General features: G+C 48.6%; 1 protein-coding gene across 4 annotated transcripts in view; it reads left to right on the forward strand.

Moving 5' to 3' along the window:
• LOC134936467 (hepatic lectin-like) overlaps positions 1-23,220 on the forward strand; it is an 80,760-nt gene that overhangs the window by 49,694 nt on the left and 7,846 nt on the right. For all 4 annotated transcript variants that reach the window (XM_063931507.1, XM_063931505.1, XM_063931506.1 and 1 more), the window contains one exon: positions 17,703-17,815. In XM_063931507.1, the coding sequence (XP_063787577.1) occupies positions 17,703-17,815 (113 nt within the window). The remainder of the gene's footprint in view (positions 1-17,702; positions 17,816-23,220) is intronic.

Genomic DNA, 23,220 nt, shown 5'->3' on the forward strand with positions numbered 1-23,220 from the left:
GATTTAACCTGAAAATAAATTTCAGATTCCAGATTCCCAAAAGGAAATCAGGCAGCTTACCTTTTTCCAAAAGGTGGGAGTCACCCCGCATTTTAGACAGGGCCCTGTCATAAAAGAGAAAAGGTGGTTCTCCTTGTGCCTGGAATGGCTTCACTTAAGGAGCCGACAGACCGCAAGTGAGTGAGGTGATCTATTGATGTGGCCAATGGGACACTACTCAGGCCTACCATTGTCTGTGCGTAGGTGAGTAGTGCTATTGAAAAGTGGTCAGGAAACTTGTCATTAGACATTGACACAATAGATCGAGACAAGATACTCCTAATGTTAGGTCATATCAAAGACGCTGCTGCGTACGTACTAGAAACCATGAAATATATTGGTCTCTTGGGATCAAGAACCGCTACCATGGCAGTATCGGCTCGGAGGGCGTTGTGGATTCGCCAGTGGAATGCTGATGCAGATTCCAAAACAAATATGAAGGCTCTCCCGTATAAAGGTGAGGCCTTGTTTGGTGATGGGCTGGATGCGTTAGTCTCGGCAGCTACCGCAGGTAAGTCGACATTCTTGCTTTATGCTCCTACCCCGGCGAAAAAGACACATCACTCTCACATACAGTCCTTTCAGCCCAACAAATACAAAAAGGCCAAAGGTTCCCCCTTCTTTGCAGCTAGGGGAAGAGGAAAAGGAAAGAAATCTGCAGCGTCTCCCGGATCTCAGGAGCAGAAGTCCATCCCTGCTTCTGCCAAATCTGCAGCATAACGCTGGGGCTCCCTTGCGGGAGTCCGCTCGGGTGGGAGCACGTCTGAAACTTTTCAGCCAGATCTGGACTCAATCTGGCCTGGACCAATTGGTCTTACAAATAGTGTCCCATGGGTACAAACTCGAGTTTCAAGACGTCCCCCAATGCCGATTTTTCAAATCGACCTTGCCAACTTCTCTTCCGGGAAGAGAGGCAGTAACAACGGCAATTCAAAAATGATGTCAGGATCAGGTCATTGTGCTGGTACCCTTGGCACAGTAAGGAGAAGGTTTTTTTATTCAAGCCTCTTCGGAGTTTCGAAGACGGACGGCTCGGTCAGACCGATTTTAAACCTGAAAAATCTGAATCTCTACCTGAAAAGGTTCAAGTTCAAGATGGAATCCCTGAGGGTAGTGATTTCCAGTCTGGAAGAGGGGGACTTCATGGTGTCAGTAGACATAAAAGATGCTTACTTGCATGTTCCCATTTATCCTCCTCACCAAGCTTATCTGAGATTCATAGTACAGGATTGCCATTACCAGTTCCAGACGTTGCAGTTCGGACTCTCCACGGCAGCGAGGGTATTCACCAAGGTGATGGCGGAGATGATGGTCCTCCTACGTTAAAAAGGAGTCAATATAATTCCTTATCTGGATGATCTCCTGATAAAAGCGAGATCCAGGGAACAGTTGGTGCAGAACATCGCACTTTCCCTGTCAATACTCCAACACACGGTTGGATCATGTATTTTCCAAAGTCGCAGTTGGAACCGACGACAAGATTGTCCTTTTTAGGGATGATTCTGGACACAGAAGTATGGAGAGTATTTATTCCAGTGGAAAAGGCTCTGAAAATCCAGAAAATGGTCAAACAGATATTGAAACCATCAAGCGTGTCGATCCATCAATGCATTTGGTTATTGGGGAAAATGGTAGCGGCCTACGAGGCCATACAGTTTGGCCGATTTCATGCCAGAGTATTCCAGTGGGACCTGTTGGACAAGTGGTCCGGATCCCACCTACACATGCACCGGAAAATAATCCTGTCCCCCAAAGCCAGGATTTCGCTCCTGTGGTGGCTACACAGTTCTCACCTACTAGAGAGACGCAGGTTTGGGATTCACGACTGGGTCCTAATAACCACGGATGCAAGTCTCCGAGGCTGGGAAGCTGTCACACAGGGGGAAAGCTTCCAAGGAAAATGGTCAAGTCAGGAAGCCTGCCTTCACATAAACGTTCTGGAATTGAGAGCCATTTACAACGGCCTTCTACAAGCGGTACATCTTCTTCAAGATCCCGTGCAGATCCAGTCGGACAATGTAACAGCAGTCGCGTACATAAACAGGCAAGGCGGAAAGAAAAGCAGAGCAGAAAGACATGTTAGAGCTCTGTCAGCAATTTTCATTCCGGGAGTGGACAACTGGGAAGCAGACTTCCTCAGCAGACACAATCTCCATCCAGGAGAGTGGGGCCCCCACCAAAAAGTCTTTGCAGGTGATAAGTCTTTGGGGAATTCCTCAAGTAGACATGATGGCATCTCGTCTAAACAAGAAGCTTCAGAGATATTGTTCCAGGTCGAGAGACCCTCAAGCAATAACAGTGGATGCACTGGTGACCCAGTGGGTGTTTCGTTCGGTATATGTTTTCCCTCCACTTCCACTGATTCCAAAAGATATCAAAATAATAAGAAGAACAAGAGTTTGAGCAATCTTCATTGCCCCAGACTGGCCAAGGAGGGCTTGGTATCCAGATCTTCAGCAGTTGCTCATAGAAGATCCTCGGCCTCTTCCTCCTCGAGAGGACCTACTACAGCAGGGGCTGTGTGTGTATCAAGACTTACCGTGGCTACGTTTGACGGCATGGCTGTTGAGCGTCGGATCCTAGCCCGAAAGGGTATTCCCAAGGAAGTCATCCCCACTCTTATTCAGGCCAGGAAAGGAGTAACGTCTAAACATTACCACCGTATTTGGAGAAAATGTGTGTCTTGGTGTGAATCCAAGAAGGCTCCTACGGAAGAGTTTGAGTTGGGACGTTTTCTCCATTTTCTGCAGGCTGGTGTAAATGCGGGCCTTAGATTGGGGTCAATCAAGGTCCAGATTTCGGCCTTATCCGTTTTCTTTCAAAAACAATTGGCCTCCTTTCCAGAAGTTCAGATGTTCGTGAAAGGGGTTCTGCACATCCAGCCTCCATTTGTACCTCCAGTGGCACCATGGGACCTTAATGTGGTGTTGCAGTTCCTTCAATCAGATTGGTTTGAACCTCTGAAGGAGATAGAATTGAAGTTTCTCACTTGGAAAGTGGTGATGCTTTTGGCCTTGGCATCCGTAAGGCAGGTGTCTGAGTTGGGGGCCTTGTCTCACAAGAGCCCTTACCTGACCTTCCATGAAGATAGGGCAGAGATAAGAACTCGTCAACAATTTCTTCCAAAGGTGGTTTCGTCCTTCCACATAAACCAACCTATTGTGGTGCCAATAGCTACTGACACTTTCACTGAGTCACAGTCTCTAGATGTGGTTAGAGCTTTGAAGTTTATGTCGCAAGAACAGCTCGATTACGGAAAACAGAGGCTCTGTTTGTCCTGTATGCTCCCAACAAGATTGGGTGTCCTGCTTATAAGCAAACTATTGTGCGCTGGATCAGAGGGACAATTCAGCACACTCATTCTACGGCAGGCTTGCCGGTACCGAAGTCGGTGAAGGCCCATTCTACTAGGAAAGTGGGCTCATCCTGGGCGGCTGCCCGGGGCGTCTCGGCTTTACAACTTTGCCGAGCAGCTACTTGGTCAGGGTCAAACACATTTGCTAAATTTTATAAGTTTGATACCTTGGCCGATGAGGACCTCAAGATCGGTCAATCGGTACTGCAGGGTTATCCGCACTCTCCCGCCAGTACTGGAGCTTTGGTATAACCCCATGGCACTAAAGTGGACCCCAGCATCCTCTAGGACGTATGAGAAAATAGGATTTTAATACCTACCGGTAAATCCTTTTTTACTAGTCCGTAGAGGATGCTGGGCACCCGACCCAGTGCGTACTTTACCTGCATGCTTAAGGGTGTGGGAAAACTTATTGGGCGCTGGAAAGGACCCTATTTGGTATGCTTTTAGTAGTTGTTTTATGTATGTGAATGTATATTGGATTAAATTTGTATGAATTTTATTGTAACTTCTCGAAATCTCTATCAACTTATCTACATTGAGTTCATCATCTATCTGGTAAGGTGACCATTCCATTGGTCCTCTCACACGACCACAGAAAGAGGGCGCCCCGGATACACCACCTCACACTTTGTTTCACGTACTTTACCTGCAGTTTGTGCTTTATAGTTACACAAGTTGTGTTACATTTGTTTTCAGCATGTTGCTGTAAATGGTTCATGCCTGTTGGCGTGTGTCATGTTGAATGCCATGTTGTGCGGCATGGTTGAGGTGTGAGCTGGTATGAATCTCACCATTAGTATAAAAGTAAATCCTTTCCTCGAAATGTCCGTCTCCCTGGGCACAGTTCCTATAACTGAGGTCTGGAGGAGGGGCATAGAGGGAGGAGCCAGGTCACACCCTTAAAAAAGTCTTAAAGTGCCCATGGCTCCTGCGGAACCGTCTATACCCCATGGTACTGAAGTGGACCCCAGCATCCTCTACGGACTAGGAGAAAAGGATGTACCGGTAGGTATTAAAATCCTATTTTTTGTGTGCATTCGATGAGCATACAATCCTGCTATTTATTGCATGCCCTACCAGAAATCGGATGGCATCAGGTGATCGAATGCGAGCGCATCACATGCTGACCAAAGCACACCAGATTTATCTGCAAGATCTTTAAAATTTTAAATAGAGGGCTGGGCTATCTGGGGGATATATAAACAAGCAGCCATTTTAACTCTTTGCACTTCTGTTTGCTTTGTGACTAGAGAAGTTTGGTTTATATACCTGCTGCTCGTTTCACATTGCTAGCTACCGTGCACTGCTTTGTTCTGTTTGCATTACAAAGTGTTTCTATTTCTATACTGCTGTGTGTAGAGATGGATTCTGCTCGCTATCAGGCTCTCATGTGCTACTCTGTGCTGAAGATGAGGCGAGACAGGGAGAGGGCCCAGCAAAGACGGAGAGAGAGATCTTGCTGGATGAAGGAGTGGCTGCTTAAGCGGCCTACTCATTCCTACATGCCCCTCCTGAATGAGATCAGGGACAAAAACCCGGATGACTACTGCAACTTCCTGCGCATGGATGATGACACCTTCCAGGAGTTGCTGCGTCTGGTGACCCTCCTCATACAGAAGCGGGATACAAAATGGCGGGTTCCTATCCCTGCTGAGAACAGGCTTGTGGCTACCCTGCGGTTCCTTGCTACTGGACAGTCATTTGAGGAGCTGAAGTTTGGAACCCGTATCTCTGCGCAGGCTTTGGGACACATCATACCTGAAACCTGCAAGGCTATTATCAAGGTGCTTCAGTACAAGTACAGCAAGGTAAGAAAATGACACCACACATTGCTTGTCGTGTAACAAAATGTTTTATTTTGCAAATTGCATTTGGTAGAAAAAATATGTGCTTTTTATTTCAAGACATAACTTATTTATTAAATATGTGGCCAACATGGCTGAACTTTAGCAAACAGTATAAGTTTTCATGATGCAGCACATCTGCATCATTACATTTATGAAATGAAAAAAAAAAAGCTATATATAGCGACAAATGTGGTGCATTCTGATACTACGGCTTTGAGTGGCACCGCAGCCAGGGGCACAATGCACTCATGCAACTTGGGGTAGGTAGATGGGTCCCTGGTTCCATCAACCTGCACCAAGTTGCATGTGTGCATTGTGCCCCTAGCTGCGGTGCCACTCAATGCCGTAGAATCAGAATGTACCACATCTGTTGCTATACATAGGTATGCGCAGGTGGGGTGCCTGGTGCGCACAGGCACCCCCTAATGTCCGGCAACCCGATCTCACATGCCTGATGCAGCGATCGCCGAGCATGCTGATCACTGTCCCCTCTGCGTTGCACCCTGTCAGGACTGCGTTACTGACTGGACGCCTGGGTTAATTAAGGGTGCCACTGCCATCGGCTTTCAAACTCCCGGCTCCACCTCAATGTACAAAAACAGTGTGATGTGACGTGATGACATCATGCTGCTCTCACGCCCACCTGTCACACCCGTCACATGCCCACCTCTCTCCTTCTTTTCTATGCCAACGCCAGCCAGTGATGAAGAGCAGCATGCAGCGAGCGTTCTTTTTAGGAAGACAAATTCAATACTGGCAGGCGGCCAGCAGCAGCATTGACACGTCACTCGTTTTTCCAGCAGCAGCAGTACTAGTCTGCGACTGTCAGTGTCAGTGAGTGACTGACTTGTAAGTAAGCTGCTGCAGCTTGCAGGGGAAAGAGAGGGGGAGCCAGACCAGGCTGAGGAGAAGCAGTGTAATTGCAGTGATTGCCATCAGGGGTGTTTGTTTGGTGCACACCACAACATCTGACAATGTATCTGCATTATTAGGATTGGTACAAGGGTTGATATTTGATATTGCGTTGACCGTCAATAGATGGTGCTAGACACGCCCAAAAGGCGGTGCTAGACACATCCCTCCAAAAGTGCACCCCCTAATAAAATGTGCTGCACACGCCTATGTTGCTATATATAGCAAGGGCAGCATTTACATTTATGAAACGTAAAAAAATGATATATATATATATATATATATATATATATACGCGGGGAACAAGGTCTTTTGTGTATGACAGTCGAAACAATCTACAGATGCGAGGCCTGGTGGTGTTGCTCATTTCTAAAGCAGCTGGGCCTAGTAAATCAGCGGAAGACACTCTACAGCATGACATGGTCAGCGGTATTTATACAAGACCCCGCTTTCCTGCGAATAGACCGACTGGAAGATATCCTCTTTGAGACACCCGTTTACGTTTAACCCGGTGACCAGTTGTGGTGCAGATAATCAATTGGAGGAATCAGCCGCTATAATTTTGATGTGCCTGCTAAAAATCAAATTTCCGGTACGCAGATTACCTATAGACACTTCATTGTAAATAACGAAAATTGGTGTGAAGTTACTGCACTATTAGGCGCTTGTCCTCTCCTTGTTTCTCCATATATATATATAAATTAGTGATGTGCACCGGAAATTTTTCGGGTTTTGTGTTTTGGTTTTGGATTCGGTTCCGCGGCCGTGATTTGGATTCGGACGCGTTTTGGCAAAACCTCCCTGAAAATTTTTTGTCGGATTCGGGTGTGTTTTGGATTCGGGTGTTTTTTTACAAAAAACCCTCAAAAACAGCTTAAATCATAACCATAATTTCCACTCATCTTCAGTCTATTCTGAACACCTCACAATATTATTTTTAGTCCTAAAATTTGCACCGAGGTCGCTGTGTGACTAAGCTAAGTGACCCAAGTGGCCGACACAAACACCTGGCCCATCTAGGAGTGGCACTGCAGTGTCAGACAGGATGGCACTTCAAAAAAATTGTCCCCAAACAGCACATGATGCAAAGAAAAAAAGAGGCGCACCTAGGTCGCTGTGTGACTAAGCTAAGCGACACAAGTGGCCGACACAAACACCTGGCCCATCTAGGAATGGCACTGTAGTGTCAGGCAGGATGGCACTTCAAAAAAATTGTCCCCAAACAGCACATGATGCAAAGAAAAAAAGAGGCGCACCAAGGTCGCTGTGTGACTAAGCTAAGCGACACAAGTGGCCGACACAAACACCTGGCCCATCTAGGAGTGGCACTGCAGTTTTCTAGCGAGAGGATGAGTGCTTCCATCCTCATGTGAATCTGAACCACTAGCCATGAACATAGGCCAGGGCCTCAGCCGTTCCTTGCCACTCCGTGCCGTAAATGGCATATTGGCAAGTTTACGCTTCTCATCAGACGCTTTCAATTTTGATTTTTGGGTAATTTTACTGAACTTTTGTTTTTTGGATTTTACAAAACTTTGCAATGTACTCCTCCTATATAATATACTGGTGGTCCCCAGTGCCCACAATAAAGCAGTGTGAGCACAGATATATGCAGCACACTGAGCACAGATATGGAGTGTTTTTCAGACAGACAACGTATACTGGTGGTCACTGTCAGCAAAACTCTGCACTGTACTCCTCCTATATAATACAGCTGCTCCCCAGTCCCCACAATTAAGCAACCTGCACAAATATTATTAATAAACGGAGAGGACGCCAGCCACGTCCTCTCCCTAACATTTCCAATGCACAAGTGAAAATGGCGGCGACGCGCGGCTGCTAATATAGAATCCGAATCTCGCGAGAATCCGACAGCGGGATGATGACGTTCGGGCGCGCTCGGGTTAACCGAGCCATACGGGAGAATCTCAGTATGCCTCGGACCCATGTAAAATGGGTGAAGTTCGGGGGGTTCGGTTTCCGAGGAACCGAACCCACTCATCACTAATATAAATATAACTTTTTATAAATATGCAGCCAACATTGAACTTTTTCAAACACTATCTTTATAGTAGCATCTGGTGCAGTATGAGATATGGTGGTAGTGGCACATGATTTCAGACTATACTATGAGGAAGAGTGCCTGTGGGTGACTGAACAAACAGAAGAGAGAGACTGCCTATAACCGCCTGGTGGAGTAGTCAAAGCCCACCTTCTTAGCGGAAACTATGGCCTGGGACTTGAAAAATTGAGGTTCCCCAGCACCAACAACCTGCCCCTAGCAGCATGTTTGTATTGTGCACCCAAAAGCGGTGCCACTCTTAAACATGGTTTTCATGATGCAGCACACGTGCATCATTACATTTATGAAATGAAAATAAATTGCTATGTATAGCAGCAGGTGTGATGCATTCTGATGCTACAGCGTTGAGTGGCACCGCAGCCAGGGGCACAATGCACACATGCAGCTTGGGGTAGGAAGATGTGTCCCCGGTTCCATCAACCTGCACCAAGTTGCATGTGTGCATTGTGCCTCTGGCTGTGGTTGCCACTCAATGCCGTAGTATCAGAATGCACCACATCTGCTGCAATATATAAGTGCATGAATTACATTTGTGAACCAAAAAAAATAATTGTATGTGTGTGTATATATATATATATATATATATATATATATAATACACATAAGTATTTTTAGTAATATGCGGCCAACGTGGCTGAACTTTTTCAAACACTAGAACTTTATATTAATGTTTCTTCCAATTTTAATTTTGAATATAGATATGGTACAGTATGATATATGGTGTTTTTTGAGTGGCAGCGCTTTCAGGGGCACAATGCACACATGCAGGTAGGCTTCAGGCTCCCCGACACCATAAACCTGACCCAAGCTGCATGTGTCCATTGTCCACCTGAAAGCGGTGCCACTAAAACACCATATATTATAGTGCACCAGATCTATTGCAATATATACCTGGGCAGCAGGAAATTTATATATACCAACACATGTGGTGCATTCTGATACTATGGTGTTCAGTGTCACCGGTGCCAGGGTTGCAATGCACACATGCAGCTAGGGACAGGAAGATGGGTCCCCGGTACCATCAACCTGTCCCTAGCAGCATGTGTGCATTGTCCGCCTGAAAGTGTTGACACTCACCGTAGTATCAGAATGCACCACATCTGTTGGTATGTATAACAAGGGCAGCAGTAAATGAAAATCACCCTACATTTGAAAGAGACTTGTCTCCTCCACCTCCTGTTGTCCCCCCTGTGACATCAAGTAGGTCAAAATTGCGGAGGGGACGGTGGATGTGTGGCTGGCTTGGAAAGGGTAGCTGGGTTGAGGAGGAGATTGGATAGTGGGGGAAGGGTGGGTGGATGTGGGTGGGGGTTGACAATAATGGAAAAGGTGGCTGGTTTGAGGAGGAGGGGTTTGAGGAGGATGGAAAGTGGAGGAAGGGTAGGTGGATTGGGTCTGCGGCTGCGGATAACCAGAATGGTAGCTGGGATGTGGAGGAGGATGGGTACTGGAAGAAGAGTAGGTGGGTGGTGAACTGAAGGTCAATGGGAGATGAGGAACAGGTGCTTGAGGTTCTGGCCCATGAACGTTCCACTCTGGTGTCAGTTGTACAAAACCTGTGACACCAGGCGCTGGCACTCTACTTGCTGCTGCTCGGAAACCTTACACATGGTTTTGCTAACATATGACGCAAAGTTATCAAATTCATCAGGTTTCCGGAGCAGCTGTGAACAGGCCTCCAATAGTAGCAGGCCTTCAACAAATTTGGTTTTCCGTGGCTTCCTCCTGGAACCCTGTAGCTGTGGAGATTTTGGTTCCACTGGTGATGTGTTGTTGAGGTCAGGAGTACGGCTGAGGTCTTCAGGTGTCTGTAAGGTAAAAAAACATATTTAGTAAATATTCAAACATTTTTTTTTTCATTTACAGTTCCCTACAAGCATGAAAGAATGGCAAGCTATTGCAGATGACTTTCACAGGTGCTGGAATTTCCCAAACTGTGGTGGTGCGATAGACGGGAAACGTGCACATCACCAACCCAACCACAGCGGGTCAGACTACTTCAATTATAAAGGCTACTTTAGCATTGATCTCATGGCGGTGGTCAATGCAAACTATGAATTTATTTTCCTGGATTTGGGAAAAATGGTTGTGGCTCAGATGGTGGATCCTTGGAAAATACGCGCTTCTATGATAGGCTCACCACCAACTCCATTCATCTGCCGCCTGTTGAGCAAACAAAGAATGGCCTGGGATTTGTGTTTGTGGCAGATGAAGCCTTTGCACTGCACGAATACATAATGAAGCCCTACCCGCAAAGGGTCCTGAACCACGATAGGTGCAGTTTCATTTTCAACCTTTCTAGGGCCTGTTTGGTTGTTGAGAATGCATTTGGCATTCTCAGCAACCGGTTCAGGATCTTCCACCGACCAATCAACATGAGGCTGGACAAAATTGACTGTGTAGTAACAGCATGCTGTATACTGCACAACATGCTCTGACGCAAGGCCATGAGGAAAATGCCTTTGCTCCCAGCAGGACCGGAAGACCCCAACCAGCCAGTGGTGAAAGTGCCGATTTCCTCAGTGGGACCGCCTGCAGTAACGCGGCACTGCAAGGGCAAAAGAGGTCCCGGAAAAATATAATGCCTTTTTTAATTGGGAAGGAGCTGTGGCATGGCAGGAGGAATATATCGGCTAAGAAAAATGTCAAAGCAACTTACCCCTTCAGCCTCCTCCACATCCAGACTTCCCTCCTCAGACTCTGCCATCACCACTAGGGACTCCTTAGCTGACCGTTTCTCCAGGAGGAAGTTTAGTTCTTTGTAATACCACAGCTGCGGCACATACACCTTGTCTGCACTGACCCCTGACCTCTTCAACTCCTACACCTTGCAGTTCTCTTTTACTAACACTGTCCGTATATTCACAATTTTCTTCCAGACCCAGGCCAGGGAGGCCCCAAAGAAGGTGGTCTTGGAGTACTCCACCAGGCGGTTATAAGCAGCCTCTCTCTTCTGATTAGCGCCATAACTACCTGTGTGCCTGGCACACAGCGCAGTTGCTCTGAGTGCGCATGGCCAGCGGCTTGTAATGAGTCAATTTGACTTATTACAAGCCGCTGGCCATGCGCACTCAGGACTCATTACAAGCCGCCTGTTCAGTGCCGTGCGCCGCGCTGGAGGAGAGCAGCAGTGCCGGAGGCAGGGAAGGAGGAGGAGGGAGGGGGACTGGAGCCGCAGCAGTGCTATGTCATCGATAGTGGTGCCCTGCAGCAGTCCCCTCTCCTTCCGTATTGGCTGCCCGGCGCTGCTGTGAATGCTGGGATGCGGTTCCCTCATCCTAGCATTCACAGCGGCGGGCAGCCAATGCGGAAGGAGAGGGTGCTGCTGCAGCAGCGCCTCCACCAATGACATAGCGCTGCTGCGGCTCCAGTCCCCCTCCCTCCTCCTCCTTCTCCGCTGCCCGGGAATGGATCTGCCTGCACGAGGAGCCTGACTGCCAGCGGGGAGAGATGGTAAGTATCTTTCTCTCTCTCTCTCTCTCTCTCTCTCTTTCTCTTCTGTCTGCCACAATGTGTAAAATGGAGGACTGGCTGCCGCAATGTATAAAAAGGGGCACTGTCTGCTGTAATGTGTAAAAAGGGGGAAGCTGCCTGCTGTAATGTGTAAAAAGGGGAACGCTGTCTGCCATAATGTGTAAAAAGGGGGACGCTGTCTGCCATAATGTGTTAAAAGGGGAATTTGTCCGCCGTAATGTGTAAAAGGGGCTCTACCTGGTGTAGTGGCGCTACTGTGCAGTGTAATTTGAATAATGGAGACTACTGTGCACCGTAGTATGAATTGGTATTATTTTGTGGACACGCCCCTTCCCCATGAAGCCACGCCCCTATATATTTTTCTCACGCCTGCGGCGCGCACTGCCACTATCTTGCATGGGGGGGGGGCCAATGCCGTTTCTTGCACACAGCGCTAAAATGCCTAGTTACGGCACTGCTTCTGTTTGTTGCTGTATTCCAGTGAGGACGTCAGACACTCCTCCTCACGGTACAGGCTGATAAAGCCTAATAGTAATCCACGGCTCTCATAGGACATCTGCAGAATGCAAAAAATGGAAAATGAATAAACATGAAAAAAGTTCCATTATAGAGGTTAAATAAAGTTTGTTTTCTAGTGTTATTGTGATTAAATAAAGTTTATTTACTAGTTACTGCTGGGAGTTATCTGAAATATGTTGTGCTAATACTTTGGTGTGCAGGGTGCAGCAGCATAATGGTGGGCAGTGGCTTGCAGTGGGGCAGCATAATGATGGACAGGGGCTTGCAGTGGTGCAGCATTTTGGCCAGTGGGCCAGTATAATGGTGGGTGCAGGGCCGGTGCAAGGTTTCTCGGCACCCTAGGCAAAACTTCTGCCTTCTGCCCCTTCCCCCGGGTGGTCTTCTGGTTGCCGAATGTCGGGATCCCGGCGCACAGTATACCGGCGCCGGAATCCCGACACCCGGCCTACCGACACATACTCTCCCTTGTGGGGGTCCACGACCCCCCTGGAGGGAGAATAAATAGTGTGGCGCGCTTAGCGCGCCACCGTGCCTGCAGCGCGGCGAGCGCAGCGAGCCCGCATGGGGCTCATTTGCGCTCGCCACGCTGTCTGTATGCCAGCGGTTGAGCTGCCGGCGCCGGTATGCTGGTCGCTGGGAGCCCAGCCGCCGGCATACCATACTACACCCCCTTCCCCCTACCCACCCTTCAGATGAAAGGCATGCTGCTCTCACCCCTCCCCCTTACTCTGGTAAATGTCTGCTGTTCTATCCCCCTAAAATCTGTGTGCATGCTGCTGCTCATCCCCCCAGACTGTGTGCATGCCTGCTCCTTATCCCCCCTCCACCCCCTCACCACACCGCTGCTCTCGCTCTCTTTCCTTATCAATGCAGAGAATGCACTGTGCAGCCACCTTACCTGCAGGCTGCAGTGCAGAGTTGAAACTGAGTAGTCAGTGAAAGAGCCTGGAATGAAGAGCAGTGCTGCATGTCACCCCCAGCCAGGACTCCAGGAGCTGTCAAAGTTACTGCCTGTGCCGGGTGGAGGTGGAGCTGGAGGCTGCAATACGGGAGCTTAGCAGTCACGGCTACTGTAAGATATGCATTCTGGAGGATTGCAGTGGCTGTAAAAGGTAGGACTATACTACCTTTTTTAGGCAGCTGTAGCAGGCCGCCCCCTCAGGTCCCGGCGCCCCTAAGCAGCTGCCTAAAGCTGCCTAGTGGAAGCTCCGGCCCTGGGTGGGTGCAGCAGCATAATGGTGGGCAGTGGGGCAGCATAATGGCGGACAGGGGCTTGCAGTGGTGCAGCATTTTGGGCAGTGGGCCAGTATAATTCTGGGTAGAGCAGCATAATGGTGGGCAGTGGTGGTAAAACATCATAATAATCATTGGTGGCCAGTGGTGTAGCCTGCCTACCTTGTCCGCTGTTTGGGAGCTCAGCAGCGTGCTTCCAGCCTCCTCTCCAATCATGTCCGCAGTGGGTGGAAGAGAAGTGGCCAGGAAGTCGGCTCCTATCTTCACATATCGCACATCGCAGTGTGATAAATCGAAAGTGGTAAAAAACAGCATGCGATCGCACTGCGATTTGATAAATATTAAGTGCAGCACATAATAACTGGAGACGTGCCATTCGACCGGCGTGCCCGCGCATCGCGTCTCATGGTACCTAAAATGTTCATACAATCCTTCGATTTATCTCACAGATGCGGTCGAAATCGAAGGATTGTACCTGATATCTCACAGGTGTATGGGCTACATAACTTTCACGTGAGATTAATGATATGCCTTGTGAGTGACAATAGGAACCACCGGCAATCCAGTTCCCTCAGTGATACAGGTCACCTCTGCCACAGTGCCCCTACAATCATAACATGGCACTGCATGATAATACATGCCTTGCTAATACCACTTATAGACAGAAAAGTCTGAAAGTCTCGACAATTACCCAGCATTTCAATGGCAGGTAGTTTTGCCGGTCCCTTCCTGACCCTCCCCCCTTTCACACAGACAATCAGATTACCGGGTCGAGAATTTCAACCCGGTAATTTGCAGATCAACATGGGTATTTTGTCTGTGTGAGAGGGTCAACTCGGGTCGAAATTCCAGGGTCAAAGTCCCGGGAATTTCAACCCGAGTGACCCTTTCACACAGAAAAAGGACCCGTGTGTTTCATGAAATTACTTGGTAGAACTTCTTCACCCGGTAATTTCATTTTATGTGTGAAAGGGGTATTAGTAAAAGCATTTTGTTTGTTTGTTTTCTTTGCATTAAGGTTGTTAAAGTAAATTAAAAGAAAGCAAACATGGTCTTCTGTAACTTTTATAATGGCTTGGAGCATTAACTAAAGGGCCAGCAAAGTACATATTTGTTATCACTTGTAAAGTTTTAGAATAAAACAATGGGTATATTTCATACAATTAATACATTTCTGACAGAAGATGAGGAAAGAATCATGTGAAAAATGTGTTATTTAAAATGTTTTTTTCCCCACTATATATTGACATAGATTTTATAATTGTTTATTAGACGTTAAAGCAATATTGCACAATAAAACAAAGATCACTGCGTACAAAGGGGGTCATTCCGAGTTGTTCGCTCGGTAATTTTCTTCGCATCGCAGCGTTTTTCCGCTAACTGCGCATGCGCAATGTTCGCACTGCGACTGCGCCAAGTAAATTTGCTATGCAGTTAGGTATTTTACTCACGGCATTACAAGGTTTTTTCTTCGTTCTGGTGATCGTAATGTGATTGACAGGAAGTGGGTGCTTCTGGGCGGAAACTGGCCGTTTTATGGGAGTGTGTGAAAAAACGCTACCGTTTCAGGGAAAAACGCGGGAGTGGCTGGAGAAACGGAGGAGTGTCTGGCCGAACGCTGGGTGTGTTTGTGACGTCAAACCAGGAACGACAAGTACTGAACTGATCGCACTGGCAGAGTAAGTCTCGAGCTACTCAGAAACTGCACAGAGAAGTCTTTTCGCAATATTGCGAATCTTTCGTTCGCAATTTTGAGAAGCTAAGATTCACACCCAGTAGGCGGCGGCTTAGCGTGTGCAAAGCTGCTAAAAGCAGCTTGCGAGCGAACAACTCGGAATGACCCCCAAAGCCCTAAAATGAGCGGAACAATTAAAACCCACTCAGAAGGTCCCAGGTGGTCTATAACAGCGGTCGCCAACCCGCGGCTCTATCATCCTCCGCATGCGGCTCGATGCGCTCCCGGCCACCGCTGCCCGACACACCAGACTCGCAGCAGCAGGTCTCCAGCGGCGGTGTGTATTTTCAATTCTGCGGAGGTCCGTGAGCCAATCAGAGCTCGCGGACCGGCAGCTAAGGCTCCTGATTGGCTGCCGGTCTGCAAGCTCTGATTGGCTCACGGGCCGGCGCCGAATTGAAGATACACAGCGCCGCCGGAGACGGAGGGGTAGGAGAGGCGCACGCTACGCTCTCCTTCCCCTCACAGCAGCGCGGTAAGCAGCACTTTGGTTTTTTTGTGGGGGAAGGGGGGGAGTGAGGCACTGTGGCGGCATATGTATCAGCACTGGGGGCATGTGCATCTGCACTGTGGGGGCATATGAGGCACTGTGGGGGCATGTGTATCTGCACTGGGGGCATATGAGGCACTGTGGGCATATCTGGCACTGTGGGGGCATGTGTACCTGCACTGGGGCATATATGGCACTGTGTGGGCATTTCTAGCACTGTATGTGCATGTGTATCTGCACTGGGGGCATATGAGGTACTGTGGGGGCATGTGTACCTGCACTGGGGGCATATCTGGCACTGTGGGGGCATGTGTACCTGCACTGGGGCATATCTGGCACTGTGTGGGCATATCTGGCACTGTGTGGGCATATCTGGCACTGTATGGGCATGTGTATCTGCACTGGGGCATATCTGCACTGGGGCATATCTGGCACTGTGTGGGCATATCTGGCACTCTGGGGGCATGTGTACCTGCACTGGGGCATATCTGGCACTCTGGGGGCATATCTGGCACTGTATGGGCATGTGTATCTGCACTGGGGCATATCTGGCACTGTGGGGGCATGTGTACCTGCACTGGGGCATATATTGCACTGTGTGGGCATTTCTAGCACTGTATGTGCATGTGTATCTGCACTGGGGGCATATGAGGTACTGTGGGGGCATGTGTACCTGCACTGGGGGCATATCTGGCACTGTGGGGGCATGTGTACCTGCACTGGGGCATATCTGGCACTGTGTGGGCATATCTGGCACTGTATGGGCATGTGTATCTGCACTGGGGCATATCTGCACTGGGGCATATCTGGCACTGTGTGGGCATATCTGGCACTCTGGGGGCATGTGTACCTGCACTGGGGCATATCTGGCACTGTGTGGGCATATCTGGCACTGTATGGGCATGTGTATCTGCACTGGGGCATATCTGGCACTGTGTGGGCATATCTGGCACTGTGTGGGCATATATGGCACTGTATGGGCATGTGTATCTGCACTGGGGGCATATCTGGCACTGGGGGATATCTGGCACTGTGTGGGCATATCTGGCACTGGGGGCATATCTGGCACTGTTGGAGGCACTGTGGGGACATGTGTATCTGCATCGGGGGCATATATGGCACTGTGGGGGCATATCTGGCACTGTGGGAGGCACTGTGGGGACATGTGTATCTGCATCGGGGGCATATCTGGCACTGTGGGGGCATATCTGGCACTGTAAGGGCATATCTGGCACTGGGGGCGTATATGTATGTGGCACTGGGGGCATATATTTATCTGGCACTGTAGTGGCACCCATTTTTTGGCATTTTTATATGTATGTGGCACTGTACGACATGACTAAACAGGGTAATGACACAAGGTCACACTCCTACAAAGATCATACCGAAAGGTGTGTGCACAAAAATGGGGCTTGGCTTTGTGACAACTAGGCCACGCCCCCATTTTTGCACGCGCGCCTTCGGCGCGCGCATGATAGTGGCTCTTGCACTTGCCTATGGATATTTTCTGGCTCTTTGCCTCCGACTGGTTGGCCACCCCTGTCTATAAGTTATCTGGTAATATGAGCTCCTTAAGGGCCCAACAAACAGAGATTTGAGCGATTTGCACGCTGAAGGATATGAGCGATGAATGATTTTTCAGGTCGTTTTTAGTAATGGTTTTGAGCATACACACTGAACGATTTGTATGAACGATTTGAGCATATTGCACATCGCATACAACGATATCGTCCAAATTGGCTTGCAATGATAAATGAAGATAGGCCAACGATGAACGACTGCGGGGACACGCATCGTTCATCGATGGTGCCTCCACACTGAATGATATGAACGTTATAGCATTCATTTTTTACCGATATCGTCCTTAAATATTTACCAGTGTGTAGTGCACCTTAGAGCTGGATCAGTAGACAGCACGTGGGAGGCTACATTTGGTTGTGATGTTGTTGGTCGTGGTTTATATCCAATGTTGTCTATAGACAGTTATTTCTCTTATTTGCCGGTTCCCACAGAACTTTGTCAGCGCTAAAACAAAGAACATACCCTTCTGGATTGGGTTGAATGACATAAAGGAAGAGGGGAAGTGGGAATGGCTTGATGGAACAAACTACACATCTTCATACAAGTAAGTTTTCTGTAAACAGAGAAATGCTGTTTCCTCATCAGCTGATCTACTGGAAAATTTCTGAGCATGATTAAGTCTGTAACTCAGTGGTCTTCTGTGCATAGAGGAAACCACTGTCTGGGGCAGCATGTGGGCAGGTGGGCTGTTTAGCTGTAGCCAGAAATAACCTTTAGCAATTACAAATTATGTATAAAGCAGGACTAATATTCACATGAAAAGGGGATCCAAAGGTGTGATTCTAGAGAGAAATATATAACTATGCCATTTTATTTCCCTATTGGTGTTTATTATGTAAACGTGGAAAAATGTAGCCCATTGGTTCTCAAACTCGATCCTCAGGACCCCATACACTTCATGTTTTCTAGGTCTCCTCACAGAATCCCAATGAAATAATTAGCACCACCTGTGGACTCTTTAAAATGTAAACAGAAAGGGTGGTGCTTTTTTCCCTTGGTATCCCCTGCACACTAAATAGTACTTGCAACAATACTTGAGAGCTACTGTATATGGTAATAGAAATTCAGAGATATTTGTTGCATATATTTACAAATACATGGTAAGCTGCTGAGCCCCTTTACTGCTTCTCTGATTATTGGCAATCCCTACACTGCATGATACCAGTGCCCACTTAGGGCCATATTATTGTCTATTGTAAGGCCTCATGATAAAGGCCCATACAGAAATATATTTAAACTAAGGGCAAGCTTACCTAGGAGCCACCTTTGGGATCTCCAAGTAACACTGCAGGAACCAGCATGCCTCCCAAATGTTGATCCCATACAAGAAGTCCCCTGCAACCCAAACAATCACCTCTACGATGCCCCGAACACCGACGGCCAACCCCAGGCACTGCAAGTCACCCAAGAAGAGGTGGAGGCATTGTTTAAAAGGGCCAAAACCAGGAAAGCTCCGGGTCCTGACGGAGTGTCACCATCTGCCCTAAGAGCATGTGCAGGTCAGCTCGCCCCCATATTCACCAAGATCTTCAATAAATCGCTGGAGCTACAGAAAGTCCCTTCCTGCCTCAAAAGGTCTACTATAGTCCCGGTCCCCAAGAAACCCACTATCACGAACCTGAACGACTACAGGCCGATAGCACTGACGTCTGTGGTCATGAAAACGTTCGAGCGTCTGGTTTTGAATCACCTGAAAACTGTGACTGGACCCCCTGCAGTTCGCCTATCGCTCGAATCGGTGTGTCGAGGATGCAGTCAACCTGGGCCTGCACTACATTCTACAGCACCTAGACATTCCCGGTACCTACGCGAGGGTCCTGTTTGTCGATTTCAGCTCGGCCTTCAATACAATCGTCCCCAGCATCCTCCACCCCAAATTACTTCGCCTAGGGGTCCCAGAAGCTACCTGTTCCTGGATAATAGACTTCCTAAAAAGATAGGACACAGGTGGTGAAAGCGGGGGAATTCACCTCTCAAGCGCGGTCCATTAGTACAGGGGCCCCTCAGGGCTGTGTCCTCTCACCCCTGCTCTTCTCCCTGTACACAAATGACTGTACCTCAGAGGCGCAATCAGTAAGGATCATCAAATTCGCCGATGACACCACCGTCATCGGCCTCATCAAGGATGGGGACGAATCGGCCTATAGACGGGAAGTAGACCGGCTGGCCCAGTGGTGCATCCACAACAACCTTGAGCTCAACCCCCTCAAAACTGTCGAGATGATAGTGGACTTCAGGAAGAAGTCATCTAGTGCACCTCCACTAACGATTGCTGACAGTGTGGTATCGCTAGTGGACTCCTTCAAGTTTCTAGGGACCACAATCTCCAGGGACCTTAAATGGGGGTCCAACGCTGAGGCCACTGTTGGGAAAGCGCAGCAGAGGTTGTTCTTCCTCAGGCAACTAAGGAAGTTCAACATCCACAGAAGCTTCTGCTCCTCTTCTACTCCGCGATTGTGGAGTCGGTACTGTGCTCCTCGATACTCGTATGGTACAGCTCCACCAGCGCGAGGGACAGATGCAGGCTCCAAAAGGTGGTCAGAACCGCAGAGAAGATCATCGGGGCCGACCTTTCCTCAGTCCAGGACCTGTACTTGTCCAGAGCTAAAAAGCGGGCAATGAAGATAGTAAAAGATCAGCTACACCCCGGCCACACCATGTTTAACTTGCTTCCTTCAGGCAGGCGTTACAGGGCTGTCCCCGTCAGATCCACCAGAAGCCTCAAAAGTTTCTTTCCCCAAGCGGTCCACCTGCTGAACTCCTGAACATTGACTGACTAGACGTACATGTAACTAACTTGTGTCCCTACGGTATACCTATCTGTGTAACTTTACGTACCCCCCCCCCACACACACACACACCTGCTTACCTGTTACCTACTTGGCTGTTGTATAGCAAACCGAAGACTAATTCCTAGTATACGCAAGTATACCTGGCCAATAAAGCTGATTCTGATTCTGATGCCTTTCACAAATGCACACACAGGGGAAGCTGCTCAACTTCCACTTTGTATGTATTTTTAAAAATGTGTCAGTGAGTAATGAATACATGTGCACCTGCATGGTGACCTGGAAAACATGAACTGTTTGGGGTCTCGAGGACAGAGTGTGAGCAGGGCTGTAGAGAGCCTGCCTGGGCCCCAGTAATGCAGGGGGCATTACCTAATCACAGAGGTGTGGTCACGCTCCTTTTTACAAAAAACAAACCTTGATAAAAGTATTGTTTATCCCGCAATGTGTCCCTCAGCCAGGGACAGGTTTAGGAGGGGGCACAATCAATGTGATCATTAACCACTCAGCCGTAGCAGCCTCCCTGGACCCACTGCAGCCTAGCACACTGATGTGTGCTGGACTTGGAAGAGAGGCTGCAGCCTGACAGGTGAGACAGGGGGGCACTCTAGGCCCCTGCAGGGCCCCTCCAAGAGTCTTGGGCCCGTGTAATTAGTACCAATCAGTGCCACTGAGTGTGAGAACCACCAATGTAGCCTATAGGCTTCTATCGATGGTGTTAGCTACTGGAGCCAAGGGCTTAAAATCTTTTGGAAGCTTTGTAAATTGGGGCCTAATTGAGAGCTGGTCGCTGCAGTGGCAGAGTACGCAGGCTGAAGGCCAGTGCAGTGTGCACACGTGCAGAAGCTGCACAGTGAGATGCGATGGCAGGCAGAGGCAGTTGTGGGGTGGTCGGGGCGTGTCAACGGTGTTGGGACGGCATTGCAGGGGCATGGTGCGGGCAACAGAGGCGTATCCGGATCATTGTTGGGGTGGGTTGCGGTGGCTGCGTGACGTCACACGCAGCCGCTGCGGCCAAAAACATTGCGGCTAGCGGTCTGCCTTCACAACTAGGCTGCATAGGCAGAGAGCTACTCGTCAGGTGTGAAAGCATCGCTGCTGTGTGATGTTTTCGTATGTCTCGGGGGTGCAGGACCCGGCCTGTGGGGCGGATTTTCCCTGTGCCGGACGTTCCCCCGCATGTCAGAGATTTTGATCGTAGATGTTAGAGATGAGCGCCTGAAATTTTTCGGGTTTTGTGTTTTGGTTTTGGGTTCGGTTCCGCGGCCGTGTTTTGGGTTCGAACGCGTTTTGGCAAAACCTCACCGAATTTTTTTTGTCGGATTCGGGTGTGTTTTGGATTCGGGTGTTTTTTTCAAAAAACACTAAAAAACAGCTTAAATCATAGAATTTGGGGGTCATTTTGATCCCAAAGTATTATTAACCTCAAAAACCATAATTTACACTCATTTTCAGTCTATTCTGAATACCTCACACCTCACAATATTATTTTTAGTCCTAAAATTTGCACCGAGGTCGCTGTGTGAGTAAGATAAGCGACCCTAGTGGCCGACACAAACACCGGGCCCATCTAGGAGTGGCACTGCAGTGTCACGCAGGATGTCCCTTCCAAAAAACCCTCCCCAAACAGCACATGACGCAAAGAAAAAAAGAGGCGCAATGAGGTAGCTGTGTGAGTAAGATTAGCGACCCTAGTGGCCGACACAAACACCGGGCCCATCTAGGAGTGGCACTGCAGTGTCACGCAGGATGGCCCTTCCAAAAAACCCTCCCCAAACAGCACATGACGCAAAGAAAAAAAGAGGCGCAATGAGGTAGCTGTGTGAGTAAGATTAGCGACCCTAGTGGCCGACACAAACACCGGGCCCATCTAGGAGTGGCACTGCAGTGTCACGCAGGATGTCCCTTCCAAAAAACCCTCCCCAAACAGCACATGACGCAAAGAAAAAAAGAGGCGCAATGAGGTAGCTGTGTGAGTAAGATTAGCGACCCTAGTGGCCGACACAAACACCGGGCCCATCTAGGAGTGGCACTGCAGTGTCACGCAGGATGGCCCTTCCAAAAAACCCTCCCCAAACAGCACATGACGCAAAGAAAAAAAGAGGCGCAATGAGGTAGCTGTGTGAGTAAGATTAGCGACCCTAGTGGCCGACACAAACACCGGGCCCATCTAGGAGTGGCACTGCAGTGTCACGCAGGATGTCCCTTCCAAAAAACCCTCCCCAAACAGCACATGACGCAAAGAAAAAAAGAGGCGCAATGAGGTAGCTGTGTGAGTAAGATTAGCGACCCTAGTGGCCGACACAAACACCGGGCCCATCTAGGAGTGGCACTGCAGTGTCACGCAGGATGTCCCTTCCAAAAAACCCTCCCCAAACAGCACATGACGCAAAGAAAAAAAGAGGCGCAATGAGGTAGCTGACTGTGTGAGTAAGATTAGCGACCCTAGTGGCCGACACAAACACCGGGCCCATTTAGGAGTGGCACTGCAGTGTCACGCAGGATGTCCCTTCCAAAAAACCCTCCCCAATCAGCACATGATGCAAAGAAAAAGAAAAGAAAAAAGAGGTGCAAGATGGAATTGTCCTTGGGCCCTCCCACCCACCCTTATGTTGTATAAACAAAACAGGACATGCACACTTTAACCAACCCATCATTTCAGTGACAGGGTCTGCCACACGACTGTGACTGATATGACGGGTTGGTTTGGACCCCCCCCAAAAAAGAAGCAATTAATCTCTCCTTGCACAAACTGGCTCTACAGAGGCAAGATGTCCACCTCATCATCACCCTCCGATATATCACCGTGTACATCCCCCTCCTCACAGATTATCAATTCGTCCCCACTGGAATCCACCATCTCAGCTCCCTGTGTACTTTGTGGAGGCAATTGCTGCTGGTCAATGTCTCCGCGGAGGAATTGATTATAATTCATTTTAATGAACATCATCTTCTCCACATTTTCTGGATGTAACCTCGTACACCGATTGCTGACAAGGTGAGCGGCGGCACTAAACACTCTTTCGGAGTACACACTTGTGGGAGGGCAACTTAGGTAGAATAAAGCCAGTTTGTGCAAGGGCCTCCAAATTGCCTCTTTTTCCTGCCAGTATAAGTACGGACTGTGTGACGTGCCTACTTGGATGCGGTCACTCATATA

The sequence above is a fragment of the Pseudophryne corroboree genome, chromosome 6, assembly GCF_028390025.1.
Source record: "Pseudophryne corroboree isolate aPseCor3 chromosome 6, aPseCor3.hap2, whole genome shotgun sequence".
In the NCBI taxonomy this organism is placed as follows: Eukaryota; Metazoa; Chordata; class Amphibia; order Anura; family Myobatrachidae; genus Pseudophryne; species Pseudophryne corroboree.